At 36.2% G+C, this 21,626-nt stretch overlaps 3 protein-coding genes and 7 non-coding genes across 10 annotated transcripts in view; 5 read left to right on the top strand and 5 right to left on the bottom strand.

Moving 5' to 3' along the window:
- The window catches only part of LOC106138476 (mucin-2), a 41,093-nt gene extending 35,209 nt beyond the window's left edge, over positions 1-5,884 (top strand). The window contains exons 4-5 of the mRNA XM_013339629.2: positions 82-4,491; positions 4,640-5,884. Coding sequence (XP_013195083.2) covers positions 82-4,491; positions 4,640-5,587 — 5,358 coding nt within the window. The 3' untranslated portion in view covers positions 5,588-5,884. The remainder of the gene's footprint in view (positions 1-81; positions 4,492-4,639) is intronic.
- Positions 5,885-6,952: 1,068 nt separating this feature from the next.
- On the top strand, positions 6,953-8,398 carry LOC106138489 (uncharacterized). The gene has a single exon (XM_013339648.2). The coding sequence runs from the start codon at positions 7,037-7,039 to the stop codon at positions 7,544-7,546; it is 510 nt and encodes a 169-aa protein (XP_013195102.1). The 5' UTR covers positions 6,953-7,036; the 3' UTR covers positions 7,547-8,398.
- Positions 8,399-12,665: 4,267 nt separating this feature from the next.
- Positions 12,666-14,296, bottom strand: LOC132903420 (uncharacterized). The gene is made up of 2 exons (XM_060951716.1): positions 14,206-14,296; positions 12,666-13,705 (listed from the first exon to the last, which is right to left on the bottom strand). Exons 1-2 carry the CDS (start codon positions 14,294-14,296, stop codon positions 12,666-12,668), a joined length of 1,131 nt encoding a protein of 376 aa, XP_060807699.1.
- A 2,583-nt stretch (positions 14,297-16,879) lies between these two features.
- Positions 16,880-16,999, top strand: Trnal-caa (transfer RNA leucine (anticodon CAA)). Its single transcript has 2 exons — positions 16,880-16,917; positions 16,955-16,999. It is a non-coding gene; the product is annotated as a tRNA-Leu (tRNA).
- Positions 17,000-17,419: 420 nt separating this feature from the next.
- On the bottom strand, positions 17,420-17,491 carry Trnae-uuc (transfer RNA glutamic acid (anticodon UUC)). Its single transcript has one exon. It is a non-coding gene; the product is annotated as a tRNA-Glu (tRNA).
- Positions 17,492-18,238: 747 nt separating this feature from the next.
- LOC132903470 (U2 spliceosomal RNA) lies at positions 18,239-18,431 on the top strand. Its single transcript, XR_009657423.1, has one exon. It is a non-coding gene; the product is annotated as a U2 spliceosomal RNA (small nuclear RNA).
- Positions 18,432-18,919: 488 nt separating this feature from the next.
- On the bottom strand, positions 18,920-19,038 carry LOC132903473 (5S ribosomal RNA). Its single transcript, XR_009657426.1, has one exon. It is a non-coding gene; the product is annotated as a 5S ribosomal RNA (ribosomal RNA).
- A 206-nt stretch (positions 19,039-19,244) lies between these two features.
- Positions 19,245-19,437, top strand: LOC132903469 (U2 spliceosomal RNA). Its single transcript, XR_009657422.1, has one exon. It is a non-coding gene; the product is annotated as a U2 spliceosomal RNA (small nuclear RNA).
- Positions 19,438-20,508: 1,071 nt separating this feature from the next.
- On the bottom strand, positions 20,509-20,590 carry Trnas-cga (transfer RNA serine (anticodon CGA)). The gene has a single exon. It is a non-coding gene; the product is annotated as a tRNA-Ser (tRNA).
- A 661-nt stretch (positions 20,591-21,251) lies between these two features.
- Positions 21,252-21,323, bottom strand: Trnac-gca (transfer RNA cysteine (anticodon GCA)). Its single transcript has one exon. It is a non-coding gene; the product is annotated as a tRNA-Cys (tRNA).
- Positions 21,324-21,626: the final 303 nt, after the last annotated feature.

Here is a 21,626-nt window from a genome sequence, read left to right as displayed (position 1 = left end):
TCTAATCCGAGGCAAAATACTTCACTCTTGCTAACAAAATAACCAAAAATCATAATTCACTTACTTATTCGCTATTTTCAGATGACCCGCCACACACACACTCTGGTCTGCCTAGTGGTACTCCTGGCTGTGACGTCATCGGAGAAAGAACAAACAAGATGGTCAAGACAGATCAGCTCCTACACAGCAGACATCAGCGACTGGGTGCCGTTACCAGGACCGGTACACAGGGAACCACCACAGCCCAAAATAAACACACCAATCAAGAGGCAAGCCGTTGCTGAACCAAGAATACTCACGGAACCCTTTCCAGGCTTCGCCAGACCGACTGGCTTCGGTCAAGACACATTCCCTTCAAGAACTTATTTCAATTCACCAGCTAACCAACAGCTTTATCTGCAATCTGTGCCATCGGCTCCACAAAACTTCCTAACAGACCAAGGCTTTGGACAAAATATCAGATTTGGCCTCAGTCAACCAAACTACCCCCTGAATCAAGGATTTGCGGCACCTCAGTATTCTTTCGAGAATCCACCACCAGTTAAATCAAGGCCGCCATCTTCGCCCTCGAATCCCATCAAGTTCGAAACATACCCTAAACAAAGTATCGCAGCTTCAATTCCACAATTAAAGCCTTTCGTTAATCAAGTTCAAAAGATAAAACCTGAAGAAGCTAAATACCTAGACGAAAGTAACTCTAATAGAAAGAAGGCACAATCACTTCAGAAACTCAAGTTTGACACGTTTGAGAAATTGCCCAAAACGGAACCAATTCCACCGAAGCCAAAAACTCAAAAAGAAGAAGTTCAGTTACTATATGTGCCGCTAGAGTCATTAAATCGAGGACAGTTCAACTTCCGAGGTCCAATAGCTACTCCCCAAATACTCAACCCTGACCTTTATACGCAAGGACTTCCTAAGATTGACCCATTAAAGCAGCCATTCACCACAGATTTTCAGAGACCAGTCACAAAACCCATCGAGAACTTTGGATCTGCCGGACAAGACTACTATGGCAACTTTGACTCTTTGAAAGACTATGACCAAGTACCGAAATTCTCTACTCTATCATCACCGTTCCCTACTACATCACCAACCACACCCAAACCAAAGAAATTAAAACCGCATCAACCACCGCTAGCTATCTTCCAAGAAGCAAAGCCGAATACCCAAACCAAAGTGGGAGATGTATTGTCTTCACTGAAGAATGCCGATACTATTGCGGTTCTAGATACTGTCAATCCTCTTAACTCACCTAAGGTATTCATCGGACCGTCTTCACTAACACCACCTGAGGGCTTCGTAAAGTTTGAATTACCATATTTATCAAACATAGAAAATAGTGATAAAAAGTTAAGACAACTTCCATTTTTCGTGGCACCGTTGAGCTACAATACGCCTAATGGTTTTGCCAAGATTCCATTCCCATCCCCTCATGTTGGATCTGTAGTTATAAACTCTCTGATTAAGGACAGTCCACCAAGTTACCAAAATCAACAATCACACTCTACGCCTCCAGCGTTCTCTCCCCCATCAGTGAATGTTGCATACAAAGACCAACCCTTTTATAAACCAGAACACAAACCTGTAACGCAGAAGCCTAATGTAAACTATTATAGCACATTGGCTCCTAAGACAAATGCCCCACTAAACCAACAATCTACATATTATTCCTTTGAACCCCAGACAGTTACTTCTTTGGCACCTCAATTATCAACATTAAAACCTAGCCCGCAAAAAGGAAACTACTTTTTATCAAATGTAAATAGTGACGTTTACAATCCTTCGCAATATGTAAATAATTTCCCTGTTCAAGACGACTATAGGAACCAAGCACCGGTCAAGCCAATTTCCAATCCAGAAACGTCAACAACTCTAAGGACTACTACAACCACCACAACTCCTAAACCCTCTACATACTCTAGCCAACTTTTGGAAACCCACAACCCATACTCAATCAATCAAGCTTTCCACTTCAGTACGCCATTAGATTATCATAATTATTTCGATGAATTCAAAGAGACCTATGCCCCACCAGGGGTGAGCCTTGAAGTACCCAAAGCTTCAACAATACCTGTAAGCTCTACTCCTATCCCCGCGAGACCACATGAAGTTGTAACAGAGAAACCACGACAACAAACATCACCGAACTATGCACAAAATTACTCACCAGAAATTCAATATGAATCTGAACAAGGTTCTCGTTATCCTGTGTATAATACGAATGACTATACCAGCAATACGGAATTAAACTTAGCACCACAGCAACCGAATAGTGTGGAAAATGTTCAGCCAATATTACAACCAAGCTATGACAATCTTACGGAAACGATTATTAATAGAATAACAGGACCTTCATCAGAGATTGATAGCTCTAAGGTTTACGAGCAATACGAGACGAGTTACGCTTCTAATGATCTCTCGAGTTCGACATCATCAACTAGCACTACCACAACTACGACCAGACGGCCACCGATAAGGAGTAGGGGCAGACCTAGATACACGACGGCTAAGCCGGACTCCAACGAATCAACAACCAGAGCAACATACACACGCAAACCAATAAGAGAACGGCGTCCACTACCAACAAGATCTAGGTATGAACCAAACAAAATATCAACTGAGAAGACCACCAGAAAAACTGCAGACTCCAATGAAAGTACTACAAAATCAACTAGATCTAGAACCCGAGGACGTATCCAGTACAAGCCTTCTGATAACGATGAGTACTACGATAAGAAAAACAAAGGACAGAACAAAAAAGAAGAAGATCTCGCATATCAGAGAGATATCCTGCACCAGAATTATCCAGTAACTCTAATGGAAAGAACAAGTACTGTTGATATAGAAGCTATTACTGAACCTTCTCCTAGAATATCCTCAACAAAAACTTTGGACGCAGCAACAGATTCATATGACACATATGATACTGAGAACGCATATGCACATGAGTCTGCTGCGATCAGTCATTTAGGAAATTCGGAACTGCGAGATGAAATACCTAATTACACTTCAAGAGTAGAAACGCAATATGAAGACGTCGCTATTCCTAAATATTCTACTAGAAATGAAGAATTATATCAATCTAGAAGCAGTGCCGCACCGACGCAGTCAGTAGCAACTCATGAAGAATCAATGGAGAAACAGGAAGACTTTCCAAGACATACTACAATCCAAAGAGTAGAAAAGCCCAGTGTTTCACCTTATTCTACAGAACAACTTAATGTTAACACGGAACAACCTAGTTACTCTTTGAATATCGAACGTAATCCTAGCCAAGAAGATGCTACAACAAACCAAGACTCAGAAGTATCTAAAGTTGAACCTCAAGAAGATACCATCGAAGAAAAGCCAGAGGAAAATGTTGTCCAAACTACACCATCGTACAATCGCGTGCGCGTACGACCTGGAGTAATTAGGCAATATCATCAAGCCTCTTCTACGGAAAGCTCTAAAACCAAAACTGACAGACGACGACCAGTTCAAGCTATTACATACAGACCAGCGTTTGATAAGCGACGAACAACTATGAGGATTGATGAAATAGAGGCTGACCTAAAAACGAAACAAATTCATTCCCGCCCTGAAGTTCAGGACTATAGACACCCCGTATACAAGCCAGACTCAAATACTGAAATTTCTACGACATCTACTACACAAGAGACTACAAAGCGTGGTCAATTTAGACGTCGTAGGCCTACATACACAACAACATCCACAGAGGCTGCCAGCACCAAAAAAAATTACGAAGTAAAGAATCGATTTAGGGGTCGTCGGCCAACTGTTGAAAAACCAAGTGAGAAACTAGACGTTCAGACCGAAGCAACAACTACTACCGTCAGACATACACCTTATAGCAGGTATAGCCACAGGCCAAGACTATCAGAGAGATACAATAAGAAACCAGAACCAGAAAATAATGATTCTGAGGATCAAGATTCAAACTATTCTATCAACAGGCCAAAATATGTTGCACCAGAGAATGAACAATGGTCTCCCAAAATCACATCCGAATCTTTCAAACCGTTTAATCCTAACGACATTTTAGATGAAGCCAAATTGGCTACAACAGAGCGGAGATCAGATAGGGTAGAGGAAGGCGAACTAGACATAATCACAGCAAGAAATGACTACGATGATATTCTTATTTCCGTTACACCGGCAACAAACAACAGGAGTGTGAAAAAAATACCCGACATCCCACCTACTTTAGAGGCTTTAGTAGAACAAAGCAAAACAACGAACAGTGATTCCACTGATAATATGTCTACTTTTGAAACTATGTTAGAAGAAGTAATGAAAAGTTTAGAGGAACAGGATAAAGATGAATACACATCAAATGTTATGAAACATAAAGGTGGTGAAATCGGAGAAATACCTCCTGAGAAAATTATTTCTTCTGATGATACAGATCCAAAGGCGACTTCAGCACAAGACCAAGAGGTGACTACAACTGAACCTGCGGCTGAGGATGCCACAAAAATAAATGAGGTAAATTCCATATTTTAAAAAAGGTTTGATAGTAACTTCATAGATGTACTAGATGACTAGACATAATATTTGAGACAGATTGATTACAATACAAATATGCATCAGTTATAAATATTCCATAAAACAACCGCTTCTTTTCATATTTCAGGATCAACAGAAAGGTCCCAAAGGCCGCCGCCGTGGTTTCTGGAAGAAGGTCAAAGTTCGTCCTATGAACGCAGAGTCTATAGAAGTTGCTGAATCCCAGTACTATTCGAATACTGTGAATAGACTGGGTGAATCAATCAAAGACAGCATACATGACAAATCGGAAAAACAAAATAAGCCTAGGATTTCCGTAACGACATACAAACCAAACTTCCAATTCATTAAAAATATTTTAGAATCTGAAGATTTATCTTTCCCTGAAGCTAGTTCAATAACGGATATTGATATCCCTAAAGTAACACAGAGTGTATCTACCAAGAATAATCTAGATAATGAAGAAACAAAGAAAACAACGGCTGTGGGTGAAGTAACAACGGAGAAGGTAACAAGCCTAGGTGATGAAGATCTCGGCACCGGATCTCCTGATTCTACTATGATGGACAATATGTATTACAGTACACCTACTGAACCGACAGCGAGTGATAATATGTTTGGTATGTTAAATAAAGCAGACAGCTTTAGCTTAATGGACTATCTTTTCGGCTCAACTTCAAGCGATCATGTCAGTCAAAAAGACAATAGTAATGAAACAACTACCGAAGATTCTAAAAAGACTACAGCTGTTGATAATTCCGAAACTACGACTGAACAGATCAAGTCCAAGATTGTGACGACAGAAACTTCATACATACCTGAAGAAATTACAAGCATACCTTCAGAAGAAAGCAATACTGAGTCTCTTGAAAAATTTGATGACATTAAAAAAGTAATTGAAAAAGAAAACAGTAATACAACAGTAACAGAGGTACCGTCTGAAGCTACGTCCTCGGAATCCAGTTTCATGAATCCATCTAACGTTGTCAGCACTTCTATGTCTACAGAAATTTCTCATGAAACAGAAATTTGCTTCAGAGGCAAGTGCATAAAAACTAGCAAAGATATTTTATAAAAGAAAATAGTGCTAAAAAGACTTGTGTTCAAAGTGAAAGACATTAGATAAGTGATGTGAAAATTACGACTTTCAAATATTGCTACTCGTATTGGGTATTTCTTTGATATTTAAGTCAATGTAATCTTTAGGTTATTTATTTTATTTCTTGGTGAAATTTTGTAAATAGCAGAATACAACGCTCTTTACTTGATTCCACCTATTTTACTAACTTTATTAATCTAATTGATACCAGCTTATAGTGTTGTGGCCACGACTAGAAGCTATGTAATGTAATATATTAAATATTTTAAAATAATTTTAGATATTAGATCACATTAATTTTACACTTTTTGTAATATAGATATTTCGACTGAAAAATATTTTTTATCATATTAGTTTACTTCTACTTTTATCTGCTTATTTATTAATTTATTTCATGTAATTTTTTGAACATCAAATGTCCCAAATACTTATGTAGTGATATTTATACAAAAATAATATACTATTTAAGATTTTATTATTTTACTATCACTGTACCACCAAATGTTTATAAGTTTATGCATTATTAAAAGATACAAAGATACCGTCTTTGATATATTTTTTAGTGTCAATTATACAATTTATGAGAAAAATTATGTTTTTATGTTTTAACCAAGTTGTGTACTGTTAGTCTGATATCTGTCGTCTGTAACTGTAATGTATGTTAATAAACAGCGAGTGTATTTTTATAACGAAAAATAAAAGTATTCAAAGTATTATTGTTATTTTCAATTAAGTGTTATTGTATCAGTAAATACCTTTACCACCACAAACACCGAATCTCTTGAAGCCCTGATGTTTGCGTAAACGTCCATAGACCTACTTATAGGAAGATATTCCGAGTGTATCCCATGTGGGCCGGTTACTTGGAGAATTGACTTAGGCGATATTGTAGCATTTATATAATATATAAACTTTCCTCAGAAAACCCTCTTTCCAACATTTCAAACAGGCACAAAATTCTTCCACAACTTTCCGAGATTAGTGTATAACTTTGTTAGTAATGTTGATGATAGTGAAGTGATAAATCATTAAAGAAAATTACGAAATAAATATAAATGAGAAAACCTGCCATTTCAAGCTAACTCTATGTCAGTGGTTACGAATCTTTTTTGCGTCCTTTTAACTAATTTTCTTTAATCAAATCTTCTAATCAGATAATGTTATTTCATTCATAATTTCATTAAAAATCCAACTGCTGTTCTGAGAATGTTTATAGTTTATTGTCATTTTAAAGTGCATTAATGTATTCTTATGTCAATGCTCAGGAAACATTAAAAACGAATAATGTCTATGTCATTTCATTGAATGGTTTTTGACAATTTAGTTTGAGGTTAGGTTTGTTATGATTAAAAAACAGACGCCGAATTGCAAGCTGTGATTACAAATTTAAAAGAATTCTATCCGAATCTATATTTTTACTGCAAAATGGATATAGAAACTAGCATCAAACAAGACATGAAATCACTTGGGTGCGATTCTGATGTGAAGATTTCCCTTGCTTACCAACTTTACATACATTTGGTTGACGAGAAACTCATGTACGACACCGAATATTGTTATAACAAAGATGTGGACACATTGTACGTCGTCGCGAGGCCTAGAAAGAACGAGAAACTGAACATTTACGTGCCCATACGTACCTACGACGATATAAGTGTCGAATTTATTAACAAAATGCAGGAAAATTTATGTACAGTGGAGTCAGGACATTCTATTAACTTGGCTTTCATCGAAGGTGATTCTACCATAGTTATTTATTCTTTCACAAAAGGACTCGTGGAGCGGCCATCGTCACAGAAAGTTACTGAGTATAGAAAAAAAGAAGAAAGGAGGAGTTACATAAACAGTGAATTGATGAGGCATCGGAGTGAAATTCTAAATGATGCATTAAATGGAGGCATGGTTGATGACGATGATTGTCAAGTTCTGGATTGAAACAGTGGAGAGGATAAATACGAACTTTATTCAGATGTTTATCTATCAACATTAACTTCTGCTAAATAAAAATTAAATAAACAATCAAATGAAGGATATACTCACTTTGATATATTGCTGAAGTCTATTCAATGGATTTAGTTTGTTTGAAAGCTGGATGAACTCCAAAGCTTTTATGGATAGAATGATAATTCCTAACATTTAAACTTGCAACTATAAAGAGAAGTCATCTACGGCTTGGAGTGAACCGTAAATTTCTCAAATTTCAATTTGAAAAATAAAACTGTTAAGTTTAATTGCCTATCAAATACAAATAAACATGTCTCTTAACCAGAGAGTGAGGCAAACTTTTTTTTTACAGGCCAAAAATGCTTATAAAACTATATGAGCCAACTCAACTGCAGTTAAGATTATTGAAGTATAATTTAAATTTTCAATTGGGTTTAAATCCCTCTTCTTGCAACGAGACTAAATGAGAAGTATAGTGATTGTTGATAGAAAATATTTAAGAAGTAACGCCTTTGTGATGCTTGTTTAATGAGCGAAATAATTTTGAGGAAACTGAACATTCAGGCAACTTGATTGTGTTACCATGATCCCAGCTCAGTTCAGGTCCACTTTTAGTGGCAGAGGTCATACGGGAGCTGTTTTGAATAAGAACATGACTTACTAAACTACTGTAAGATCTGTCTGGAGTTCCTTTCAAGGGAAAGGACGCAACTGGAACTGACACCAAGAGGATGAGGAAAATATAAGTGTAACTTTTGTGGTGAATCAAACATTTAAGTATAAAGAAACACTGTTTATGAATGTTTTATCTTTTTAATGATATGACTAAAGAGTTTCTTATTATTGTGTTGTTTTCCTGTGCACCTAATGCATGAGAAACTAAATAATATTAGAATAGAATAATTTTCAAAATTAAATACGAGGTATCACTTATTGATGTCACACCTAATCATATCTTATTAGATGAATAAACTTGTTATGACATTGCAACAGTTAATTTTTAACTACCATTGTATTCAGTGTCTTATATGTTGGACCACTAATTCAAACAATGTCTATTATTTACACTTACCTTAATAACCTTACCCTGCATAAAATAATTATTGTTGGTGCTGAAGAAAAATGATTTTACAACATCAGGTAGGTACTTAGAAAGATTCTCCTCACTAAAAATACGTCAAACATGAGTTTAGCTGGTCACTGAAGTAAATAATAGGAACGTTAATTCTAACTAGATAGGAAAAGGGAAGTCGTAATACCCAATATTTTTCTATACAGTGCAAGCATATCCATATTTACAGCTTAGAACTTTAAGTAGGAAAGCGAATCGTGAAGCATAGCGGTGTAGAGTTCAAGAGGGAACCTGCGAAACCAACTATGTAATCTTCCATCAGGTGGACTGTTTGACTGTTCAACGTCGCTTATGACCACGATCCAGCAACGAGAAAATATCAAAGTAATGAATGTTAGGACATAGGTCATAATTAAGTCGATACTTTAAGAGATAGGTATAATAAAAACAAAGCATCACAATAATCAAATAAAACACCAAGAATGACCATAACTTTTTTTATTATGTAAATGATCGATTTATTTATTTTTTATTGAGGCAAAAAACGGTCATGAACAAGTTTCCATAAGTACCTAACTAAAATTAATGGTTAAACAAACTTACCTTAAGTGACGTTTGACCATAATTATATGAGACGTTGCATCCGAAGAGATTTATTTATTCACTAGGTAGTACACTTCTCAATGTACTAGGCATCGCGCACAAATAGTTCAGATATAAAAAAAAATCTGAAATAAAAGGTAATGAAATGATTAATATCGCCCCACCCCTAGCTCCCGAGCCGTTGCGCCCGATTGTGTCAAACTTCATTATTTTCAGAGCCAGGCTATTTCGCGTATACATATAATAGGGCGAGATTCTTCTAATAGTAATTTAAAGAATCTTCGGGTAGGGCGGGTGATAAATCTCTTCGGATGCAACGTCTCATATAATTATGGTCAAACGTCACTTAAGGTAAGTTTGTTTAACCATTAATTATATTACGACGTTGCATCCTCGAGATTTATTTATTCACTAGGTAGATGTTTAGCGCTAAACGCGAAATAGGTTATTAACAGAGGGAATTATATGGTTGATGTAATTTAACCAGATTGTATTTTTAATCAATTTATTTTTTATTTTTATTTTTTCCAATGATTAACAAGTAAACTTAAGCGACATTGTCATTATATATGAATACACTTGTATATAATTATTATTTATTCATACACTGCCACCGCGAAATCGTTAGCCTCGTCTTCAATGACCGGTTGATTATAGAATTTTGCAAAAACTAACGAATGTCCGGTCCATCCGGCTGTTCTTTTTATTAAATCTATAGACACGCCTTTTCTTTCTGCCGCCGACGTCGATGCGTGGCGCGTGCTATGGGCAGAAAAGGTAGTTACATCTACGCCACTGTCAGAGAGCACTGCCTTTATCCACCTGCTTATAGTTGAAGCAGTAGCATTATGGATGGGCTTTTTTGTGGTTAAAATGAGTCTATCGGTTTGAGGTAATTGTCTAAACTGATGTGTCATTTCGATATACGAGACTAAAGTTTTTGCGGGGCAAATTGATTCTTTTTGTGAGAAAAAAGGAATAATTAGTCGCGGCATTGGTCTACCGAGACCTGATGTTTTAATGAGATCATTAATTACAATTTCAATATTATTTAGTTCTGCGTTGATCCTTATATTAGACAACCGTATTAGGGATAGCGTCTGGACGCGTTGTGCGGTCGACAACGCTAAGAGAGCTACCAGCTTCTTTGTTATTTGAGTTAAGCTCAAATTCTCATTGGGAAACCAATCGCTGACTTGATCGAAGACTAAATTAGGGTTCCATGTTGATTGATATTTAGGTAAACATGGTTTTATTCTAAAAACACCCTTCATAAATCTAGTAATGCGGTCATGTTCGCTTACTTTTTTACCCAAAATAAGGCCCAACGCAGATCTAAATGTATTCAGAGTAGAATAACTAGCTCCATTTTTAAATTGGTCGGTAAGACAATCTAAGATAAATGGAATATTATTATTATAACAATCACAATTGTGTGTTGAACAATAAAGCCACCATTTTTTGTAAGCGACGTTATACTGCTTGATCGAACTTTCCGCAAGGGAAGAAACTATAACGTCTATTGTAGACTCTGAGAGGGATTCTTTTATGAAGGCGCCCCTGATAATATTGATGACACCAGGGTAAGACGTTTCCATAGAGGGTGTTGTGTCCTGAAAGGAGAGGTGAGTAGCTCAGAATTTGGGCCCAAATATACCAATTGGGAACATGAAAGTTTTAAAAACAAAGGGTACCATGGTTGACTGGGCCAGTACGGGACAACCATGATGCCCACAGCTTTCTCATTCTCTATTTTTCGTAGGCTTTTTAATATAAGAGAAAAAGGTGGGAACGCGTAGAAAAAATATTCACCCCAGTTAATTGTAAACGCATCTATATTAAATGCATCTGGATCTCGTTTCCATGAAATATATTTATAGTGCTTTGCGTTTAATCTAGTCGCAAATAAATCTATTTCTGGACAGCCTAAACTACGTGTGATTTTATTGAACGCCGAGTGGGACAAACTCCACTCTGTATCAATGTTACTTCGTCGAGACTCTTCGTCTGCTTCGTTATCTTTTGACTTGACATACGAAGCAAAGATGAATAGTTGGCGTTTTTCGCACCACCGCCAAATCTTTCGCGTAATATTATTCAAGTGTTCATGTTGAACGCCACCGTATCTGTTAATGTATGATATAGCGGTTGTATTATCAATGCGTAATAATATTTCTGAATTACTTAAGGAATTCGCAAAACATTTAAGACCGTTAAAAGCGGCTAATAATTCTAAACAATTGATGTGTTGTTTAGCTTCGTCTGTGTCCCAAAAACCACTAGTTTTCTCATTATTACAAACAGCTCCCCAACCTGTCAATGAAGCGTCAGAATAAATTTCGATGGCATATTTTCCCTCGCGAATAGGATTACTAGCATTCATTATGTTACTGATCCACCAAGAGAGGTCATTATTTAAGTGAGGTTTTAATGACATGACCCTGTCATAATCATTATCACATTTAAGCAGTGCAAGAAATTTTTCTCTTTCGAGGCACTTTGTATACAGCCATCCATATGTAACAGCTGGGCAGGCCGAGCATAGTAATCCCAACAGTTTAGAGAAATCTCTAATTACAATTGATTTTTGATATTGTACTTTAAGTACTAGGTCTCTAATTTTTTGGCGTTTTTTCTGGGGTAATAATAAACTCATTTTTGTAGAATCTAGATCGAAACCTAAATACGTTTGTAATTGTGACGGTTTCAGTTTACTCTTTTTAAGATTTATAATAAATCCTAACGATTCAAGTAATTCTACTGTTTTTGTGACACAGTTAACGCATTCATTGTATGTAGATCCTATACATAATATATCGTCTATATATATAGCTATTATTAGACCTTGAGATCGCAAATGAGTAACTACTGGTTTTAACAGCTTTGTGAAAACCAGCGGTGCTGTAGATAGACCAAACGGGAGACATTGAAACTCGTATAATTTGTCAAATTTAAATCGAAAAAAAATTTTGCAGTAGTTATTCATAGGTACCAAAAAATAGGCGTCTTTGAGGTCAACTGTAGCCATAAAACACTGCGGGGTCATTAATTTTGTAACTGTTCGTATATCCTCCATTTTAAAATGTGTATGAGGAATAAACTTGTTGAGGTTTTTTAGATTAAGAATAAAGCGATATGAGCCATCCGGTTTTGGAGTAAGGAATATTTTTGATAAGAACTGTTTCGGATGTGGTTGGCATTCAACAATAGCTCCCAATTCTTTTAATTTATGTATTTCTGTGTTTAGCCGACTAATTTCAGTTAAGCTAAAATTGTTATTTATTGGTGTAGTTTTTTGGACAACAGGACCGTCAAAGTGTATGATGTAACCTTCTGATATATAACTTAAAATAATAGGGTCATCTGTAATGGAAACCCATTTTTTATAAAAATGACGTAATCTACCTGCATGGGGTAGTTCAAGGTGTAGTACCTCTACTGAGCCTTGGAGTTCTTGTCGGTTGGTTTGGCCGGAGCTCGCGGTTGCCGATCGCGGGCTGGCGGCAGGGCTCGCCGGTTCGATGTCTGGTAACGGTTCTTCTGCCCACCCTGCCTGTATGCGCGTTGAATCATCGAGCGGGGTGGGCCCCTCGCATTTCCCTGGTTATTGTACCTCTTATAGGATGTTGTGGGAGCATCATTGCGCTTGATTTGCAGCCCAGATCTTTCCGCTGTTTTTGAAGCTTTTATTTTTTCACCCAAGTTGGTTCCGAACAGAAACGTGTCCCTTTTAACGTCAGTAATCATGTTAAGAAATTTTTTGTCGAGCGACGACGCCACTAATTTTCTTCTTCTCTTAGTATCTTCGTAGTGCAAGTCTAAAAATATTTGACTTGCTTCCGAAACTTGTCGTAATAATTCTATTTTATCACTATTTCCTTCGATGATACTGGATGCGAGGTTTGTTAGACGAGATATACCGACACCTAGTTGTTTTTGCGATTTTTCTAAGGCTTTGTCCCGATTGCGAGCTTGTTCATTTAGCACGGGAGTTAGTTCCGGATTTAATATCGGTGCCTTTGCTAATCGAAAGTTATCAGGTATTAACGACTTCTCTAGGATACTTTGTTTTTGGTCTTTGGTGAGGCCGTCTACCAAGATCCGTCCCCAACGTATAGAAATATCTTTTGGGATTTTTGGTCCAAATACTTCCTCTTTGCTTTTGGGATCTCCGAGCGCTTCTAAAATTTCCGTTGGTAGCGGACCAGTGTCTGTATTTCCGCTAGGAGTTGTACTGACCAAGGTAGAACTGGGGCCTGGTTGAGGCTCTCCAGAGACGTGCATTGACAGCTCGTTGCCGGTTGTGGGCACAGTGTCCACGACGGGCTCATGAGCTACCCCAGATGAAGCGTCGGAGTCGTCTACATTAGGGTACTCATAATCTATATCAGGGGACCGTGGTGGTTCCCGTTCAGAATAGTATCGTGGCGGGTTTTCGTAGTGATATGAATTATGATGGTTTTGACCACGCTCATCTGTAATAATACAGAAAATATATTTTAAGTCTCTGATCATAAGCACGTTATGACGCTAGACTGAATGGTATATGCCATGTGCACGACATGATGTGTAACCATATTAGCTAAAAAAAAAAATAATTATGATATTTTTTAAAGTCATGGAACGTAAGCCCGTTACGTCGCTAGACTATGTTAGAGTTATACTCGTGCGCGCGTCACGAGGTATCATAACCCGTAATAATTTAAAATAGTTGTATGAGGTGATTTCTTGTCCTTGAAATAAAGGTTAGTTTCCTATGCATGCATCTTACAAACGTTACTTGTTTACGTAACGAAGTTTCATCGCGTGAGCAATAGATAAGGAACAATAGAAAAAATGTTTCTAATTTGACGGTAGAAGAAAAAATTAAATGTATTCATGATCCAATTAGAGTCTGTTATGGACATGTGTATTTATTTTGTTATGATAATAGTAATCCATTGCAAACAAGGTAGAAAAAATTTAAATTCCTGACCTTCGGTTGACGATGTCGACGAATCCGAATACCGTCGACGCTTCTCTCGCCTTTTCCTTGAGTGGCAATCCTTGTGTTTTCTCTTTCCCATCTTTCACTTCACTTCTAATACACTTCCACGAGATAAAATACCTTTATTTATTTTTTCATAAAAAATAACGGATACGATGTTGCGATGCCCGCACAAAGAAAGCGAATGAAGTTTGACACAATCGGGCGCAACGGCTCGGGAGCTAGGGGTGGGGCGATATTAATCATTTCATTACCTTTTATTTCAGATTTTTTTTTATATCTGAACTATTTGTGCGCGATGCCTAGTACATTGAGAAGTGTACTACCTAGTGAATTAATAAATCTCGAGGATGCAACGTCGTAATATAATTTAAATCAGATTTTATTGACCTATGTAGTGCCACAAAATACTACGGATATGTAGCGTGATTTCAATCCCTAAAGGTCAATTTTAATTTTCGCGCTTACTATTGCCGGAAGTTAAAGGGGAGGTAGTCGTTGTAATGGTCGTGCATGTAGGTATTTCGTTTGTGGTCAGTGCTACCACTCTGTGATTCAGATTTAGCTACATTTAAGTACAGCTACTTATACATATTACATAGCTATAAATATGTTTGCCGAGTACCTTTAATATACTGTAGGCTTAGGCCAAACTTAAAATTATATAGAGCCAACGTATGCCATTATAATACTTAATTTGGCATACTGCCAACTAGGTTGCTACTGATCAATTCTCATGTTTTAAATATCTTTACATTAATGATAAACTAAATATTTTTGTACTAAAATAAGAAATGTTAAGGTATTTTAACTGTCTTAGTTTTGTAAATTCTTACGAAAGCGATGCCTTGGGCAAAATCTACTAGGTATAGTATTGTGTAGGTATATCAACGGCAACTTATCCAAAGCTATTAATGTTTAAATAAACTTCTTGAAATATATATTTTAAGAAGAACACAAAAAAAAATATTTTTTTTACTATCTTCTTATAAAAATAATGTATAATGCTACACCCACAAACTGATGATTTTAAATATGCAACCTACCAATTACCGATACCTAGAATAGTGGCAACATTAATTTTAGTTTGTTAAAATGAAATTGAAGAATTTGAACGAGTGCGAAAAGCTCGCGATGTTTTTGATTTTTAAATGAAATTTTCACATTTCATTGATTAGATTAACATGAGTGATTAGTTATTTTAGTAGGTTTGTGGAAATTGGGATTTAGTGTTAAAAATTTATGATACAAAGTAGTGCATAATCAGATGCCTGCCTATTTATGTTCCGTTTGGTTGAATTCTGTTCTAGCATCAAGTCTATCGAAAACGGTAAGTAGATTTCATAATACTTTCTGCTGTTAGATTTTATAACCTAATTAGAAAACACTCACGGCTCCACCTGCATAAAACGAAAACTATCATTTCCGTTGTAATTTCGGGAATCTCGAGGAACCTAGGTAGGTAGGTACCTACAGTACATCCCACGAAACAATTACACCGAGGTAGGCAGGTACGTACCTAGGTACTTATTTAGTTGTCCTCCTAGCTCTTTTTATCCCGGTCGCGACTGAAAAACAAAAGCTATAGGTAGAGTGCCTATTTATCTATACTATCTATATTATAAAGCTGAAGAGTTTGTTTTGTTTGTTTGAACGCGCTAATCTCACGAACTAATGGTTCCAATTAAAAAAATATTTTTGTGTTGAATAGGCCATTTATCGAGGAAGACTTTAGTTTATATAACATCACGCTTGAACTATTAAGAGCGAAGAAATAATGAAAAATGTGAGTAAAACGGGAAAAATTATTCATCCTTGAGGGCTTCCGTTACGTGCGCTGCGAAAACGAATTATTTCTCTTGAAATAGGTAGTCTATGTCTATCTTTTAAGATTAACTCACTAGAACCGCTTTTATGGTAATCAAAATTTATAACGCTGAGGAGCCTGTTCGCAAAAATAAATGATGTCCTAAATAACTATTCCACGCGGACGAAGACGCGGGTACAGCTAGTTTATTTAACATAGTTTATAAGATAGTAAGTAGATACCTACAGAAGATTCAATGGTTTCCGGCAGATTGGCAAAATATCTTCTTATGGGTTTTATAAGAGGCGTCTAAAGAACAGCGCATAATAAAAAAACCTACAGCATCTACCCATCGCATGCCCACCTCACGCCATCTATAGTCTATTGCACATTACAAAAATATTTCTGTGTAATGTAAATAAAATAATCCATCAAAATAATGGGGTAAGATTCTTATAATCTTCTATTATTTTCAATCATTAGAAGTTAAATACCTACGATCTACATACCTACCTTTACATGTATGAAACGAGAGCCTTATTTATTGGTGAAGTTCCTTTTTATTGGCATATCGCCGTACATTTTTAAAAGCTTTTATTTTTATCTCATTGCAATAAGTTCTCAATTCTATAAATAAATCATAGAGTCATTAATAGATGTCGCTATACTATAAATGATTTCTGTTCTGTTTCTCGAAAAAATATTATAATGAGTGTTATTTAATTTCCTATTTTATTTTAATCCTATCATACTTTTTTGTAGGATATTTTGATCATTTTATAAATAATTATTTCGTTTTTACTATCGGAAACCATCTACAGCATGTATTGCATAATTTCAACAGTTTTCCCATATGTCAGGATGGCCGAGCGGTCTAAGGCGCCAGACTCAAGGTTTACCTTGCCTGCTAAACGCGGGTAGCATGAGTTGTTCTGGTCCTCTCTGAGGGCGTGGGTTCGAATCCCACTTCTGACAAATTTTTGGCCCAAAAAGCTTGGCACTAAAAAAAACACGACGTTGGTGTTTGTTTGTATTTTTGTATGCTATCCGAAAATTATTGAATGATAAATTTTTTTTCCCATTCTTGATATTCAGTGGGAAAAAACTACTCGCGCTTTTAACAAATTGGGACACAAATAGTTATTCTGATGAAAACATAGGCTACAATTACTAAGATAAAAAAAATCACACCTCTTTCTCAAAGGAGAGGCAGACACTCATCCTTTTTTTACTTTCTATAACAGATTATATAAAATTCGTTCTATCATTATAATAATTTTGTGAAAAAACTACGCGAAATAAATCAATTGTGTAAGGATATCAAATTTGCAAAGATGATTTATTTATTTTGAATCCACAAAACAACAAAAATAAAGAAAATCGTAAAAAAGTTAATTCCCGTACCGGGAATCGAACCCGAGCCTCCTGGGTGAAAGCCAGGTATCCTAGCCACTAGACCATACGGGAGATGAAAACATTATTGAAATTTCTGTTTAAATAAACAAAATCCGTAAAGTAGACATGACACGAATAATGAGATAATTTAACTAATGAATTTTATAAAAATACATACATAGGTTCATCAATCACGCCTCGTAGACCACATCATTCCACTTGCCACAATCTCTGCATAATTATTTCGCTTTAACCACATGCATAACTCTTCATGCAAACTCGCTGGTTTCGGGTAGGAATTCTGAAAATATATCTGTAAAAATTTCAGTTCAGGCAGAAGGAAAAAGTCAGAACTAGAAGTTTTGTATATAGTCTTAAATTACTATTTCGGTAATAACATTGTGAATAAATAAATGTATAAGTATTGTTTCAAGTTAAGCATCTTTGGCAAAGAAAGAAAAGGCATGCTTTGGTAAATTACCTACTTCTAGGGTTTCTTTAACTGTTACCCACGAGGTAGCGTGGGTTTCTAGTTTACATTCACGGAGTCTTGTAGTTCGATTCAAACGCAGTAGATGTCGCTACTATATACACAACATGATCGCACGCATGGTTTCTTTGGGAAACACTAAACTTGGAAACTAAATAGACAATTTCTGTCATTAATTTCTATGATTTTGTTTGCGATTTAACTGATATGAAACTGTCCACAATAGTCATTTCCGATAGATGTCGCCACCATTAAACAACGTATTGCAACTACGCGCTAGAGAGTTTTTTTGACTGAGAATCACCTCGCCTCAGCCGCTTCCTTTGGTTATCGCTTCTCGGCCTTTTGGCTAAGATCAAAGTGTAGTATCTGTTCTTTTCAGCTTAATATCTGAAAGTTCCCCCACCGGGGGACCAGTATATTAAACTGATTTTTGTAAACCGACGGGATGTTCGGGGCTCGCTCCACTTCGGTCACGGGTCGGCCCGGCATTGCAGTGCCGCCGGGATCGGCCCATATTAACTCTTTGAAAACACTTCAAACCTTAAAGTTTTGTAAAAGGGGGTCTCCTTTTAATTATATTGGTTCAACTACAATTACTTTCCACTTACTCTAGTTTCAGTAAAATTAATATAAGTAGCGCATATAACTGCTACGTCATTGCTCAATAAATGTATTGCTAGCTAATGCAATGAATTCCAACTAATCTTTTTCTATAATGTACAGTACAATATTCAGTACGGACCAAAATGAAGCGAGCCCAGTTGAGTATATCAAACTAAGCGATTTAAAAAAGCACACGGAATAAGTATAGTTTGAAAACATTTTGTTATAGCTGAAAGTTGATAATAGCCAACAAGTAAAAACATTGATTCCGTCGAAAAAAAATTATCAGAGAAGAAAAGCCAAATAAGCTCAGCTGTCTTGAGGGGAAAACAAACCTCTTGCGACTTCTATAAAAAGGAACTTAAGTATTGATTGGAAAATAATACTTTCCGCCCTGGCAAAAAAGCCAACATCACGTGGTGTTCCCAGGCGGTCACCCATCCAAGTACTGACCACGCCCGACGTTGCTTAACTTCGGTGATCGGACGAGAACCGGTGTTTTCAACGTGGTATGGACGTTGGCAACAGAGGTTTTAATTTATACGATAACTTGGTGCACAAAGAGCAAGACATTATAATATGAAAATACCATATTCTGATATAAAATTATTTGTCTGTAAAAGTTCATTTCCCGATAGATGTCGCCACCAATAAACAACGTATTGCAACAACGCGCTAGAGATATTTTTTTTGCTGAGAATGACGTCGCTTCAGCCGCCTTCTTTGGTTATCGCTTCTCGGCCTTTTGGCTAAGATCAAAGTGTAGTATCTGTTCTTTTCAGCTTAATATCTGAAAGTTCCCCCACCGGGGGACCAGTATATTAAACTGATTTTTGTAAACCGACGGGATGTTTGGGGCTCGCTCCACTCCCGTCACGGGTCGGCCCGGCATTGCAGTGCCGCCAGGATCGGCCCACATTAAATCCTTTGAAAAAAAAAAAAGGCTGAATCGGAAACCTGTTTGACAGTTCATGGTACCGAACACGGAAAATTTTTTTAAAATACACTCTCTTACTAAACATTGTAATGTTGAAAATTCAATGTTATCAACATTGAAATAAAATTATTGATGTACAGATAGTGTAGGTACGGTATGTATTTTAATTTGTACCTACTACAATTTTTACGAGGTTCTTGCGCCAAACTCAAGTCAGATGATTTTGTTCTTCAGGTAGTAATCAGTCCTTCAATTGACTTTGCTTAGTATAATAAGGCATGAGTAATTTACGTAAATTTCTATCAGATGAGATTTAAATTTTCTGAAAAAGAGGTATTTTCCTTACGTATATTTTAGAAATATACTGGGACGATACTGTATGTATACTTATTTTCATGAAAAGTTAACTAAGCGAATTTTGGTCCAAAGTCGTAAATCTCTCTATATAGGTATATTAGCCGTGTTACCAGAGGCCAAAATACATAGGTATAATACTAATAATACCCCAAAATAGCTGACATAAACAAGCCTAACTGTAAGGACTCATTTCCTCTTCAAAACATACAATATAGCTATACAAAAAATATGAGAAATTTCGCCATCTAAATACTCATACGTTTATTTTTAGAGATCAAAAATTAATAAAAATTAATTTGACGGCCTCTGTGGCGCAGCGGTAGTAGGTACGCACTATCTGTGACACCGGAGGTCCCGGGTTCAAATCCCGGCCAGGACATGAGGAGAAAAGAACTTTTTCTGATTGGCCTGGGTCTTGGATGTTTATCTAAATAAGTATTTATTATAAAATATAGTATCGTTGAGTTAGTATCTCGTAACACAAGTCTCGAACTTACCCCGAGGCTAACTCAATCTGTGTAATTTGTCCCGTATATATTTATATTTATTTATTTTAATATGAGCTACGAGCTAAGTTCAATAAGTGCTGTAACAAAGTACTTTACTGAATACTACGACTGTATGAATTGTTTCCATTCTTCTTTCGTGCAATTCTCAATCAATCTACAGAATAACAGGCAACAAAAAATACAAAAAGTTCGCAGCCGGTAGGATTCGAACCTACGCTCCCAGAGGGAATCTGATTTCGAGTCAGACGCCTTAACCACTCGGCCACGACTGCTTCACGGTTCCGACTTGAATTATAACAATGGTTGCTGTAGTAGCTACTCATATTTTTCACGCTATCTCACTAAGTACATTTTTGTGGTACACTAACTTTAATCGTGGACTTAAGCATTGTAATATAAATATGTCTACATGTGTTATTTAATATTAAAATTAAATTAAATATTAAATAAAGAGAATAATAAAAACATTACTACTTTTCTAAACTTATGTTGTATTAAGTACAAATGCCATTTTTAATTTAAGATGTACAACTGTAAAGGGTTTGTAAATTAAACAAACTTAGTATCCAGAACCGTAAGTTTTATAAAAAAAACTGTTTTATTTATTACCCACCCTACTTATTAGAGACTATCTATATCTCTATCGATTAAAAAATTAAAAAAGGGGTTCTTCGAAGGTAGGTACTACCATGTTTGTATCAGCAAAAAAGATAGTACTACCCCGCCGCGAAAAATTGTTGATTTTATGTGTGTATTTATTTATCAGTTTATTCGGATGTGTGGGTGTACCACACCGATACGATAGTCTGACAGATCTGAAACAATTCACCAACAATAAAATGAACACATATATAAATCACGTTTTTATTCCTTACGGGGCAATCAGTCTTAAAAGTAGTTGCAAAAATGACTAAGAAATACAAAAGGAGAATCAGGGGACACCCGGGTTTGAACCGGGGACCTCTCGATCTGCAGTCGAATGCTCTACCACTGAGCTATATCCCCGATGACTGCAGTGTCAAAAATATATGTTGTATGATATGTGCTTGCCAAGAATGAATGTTGTTATAATCACGCCTTTTTTTACGGAGGGATAAACTAACAGGACAAGGATTAAAACTTCTGGTAATATTCATTCTTTTGGTTTAAATATGTATAGATAAATAGGTAATGTAGTGTTGACGTGTAAATATATATACTTATTAGAATAACTAACATATCTTTTTAATTATTAATATTGTTGGCGACAATTTTTATTAGATAGGTGTATGTGACTTATACGTATAAAGCTATACATTAATACGTATA

Source organism: Amyelois transitella, chromosome 26, assembly GCF_032362555.1.
Source record: "Amyelois transitella isolate CPQ chromosome 26, ilAmyTran1.1, whole genome shotgun sequence".
Classification (NCBI taxonomy): domain Eukaryota; kingdom Metazoa; phylum Arthropoda; class Insecta; order Lepidoptera; family Pyralidae; genus Amyelois; species Amyelois transitella.
Note: the sequence above shows the minus strand (reverse complement) of the source record. Positions and strands in the feature narration are given on the sequence as shown.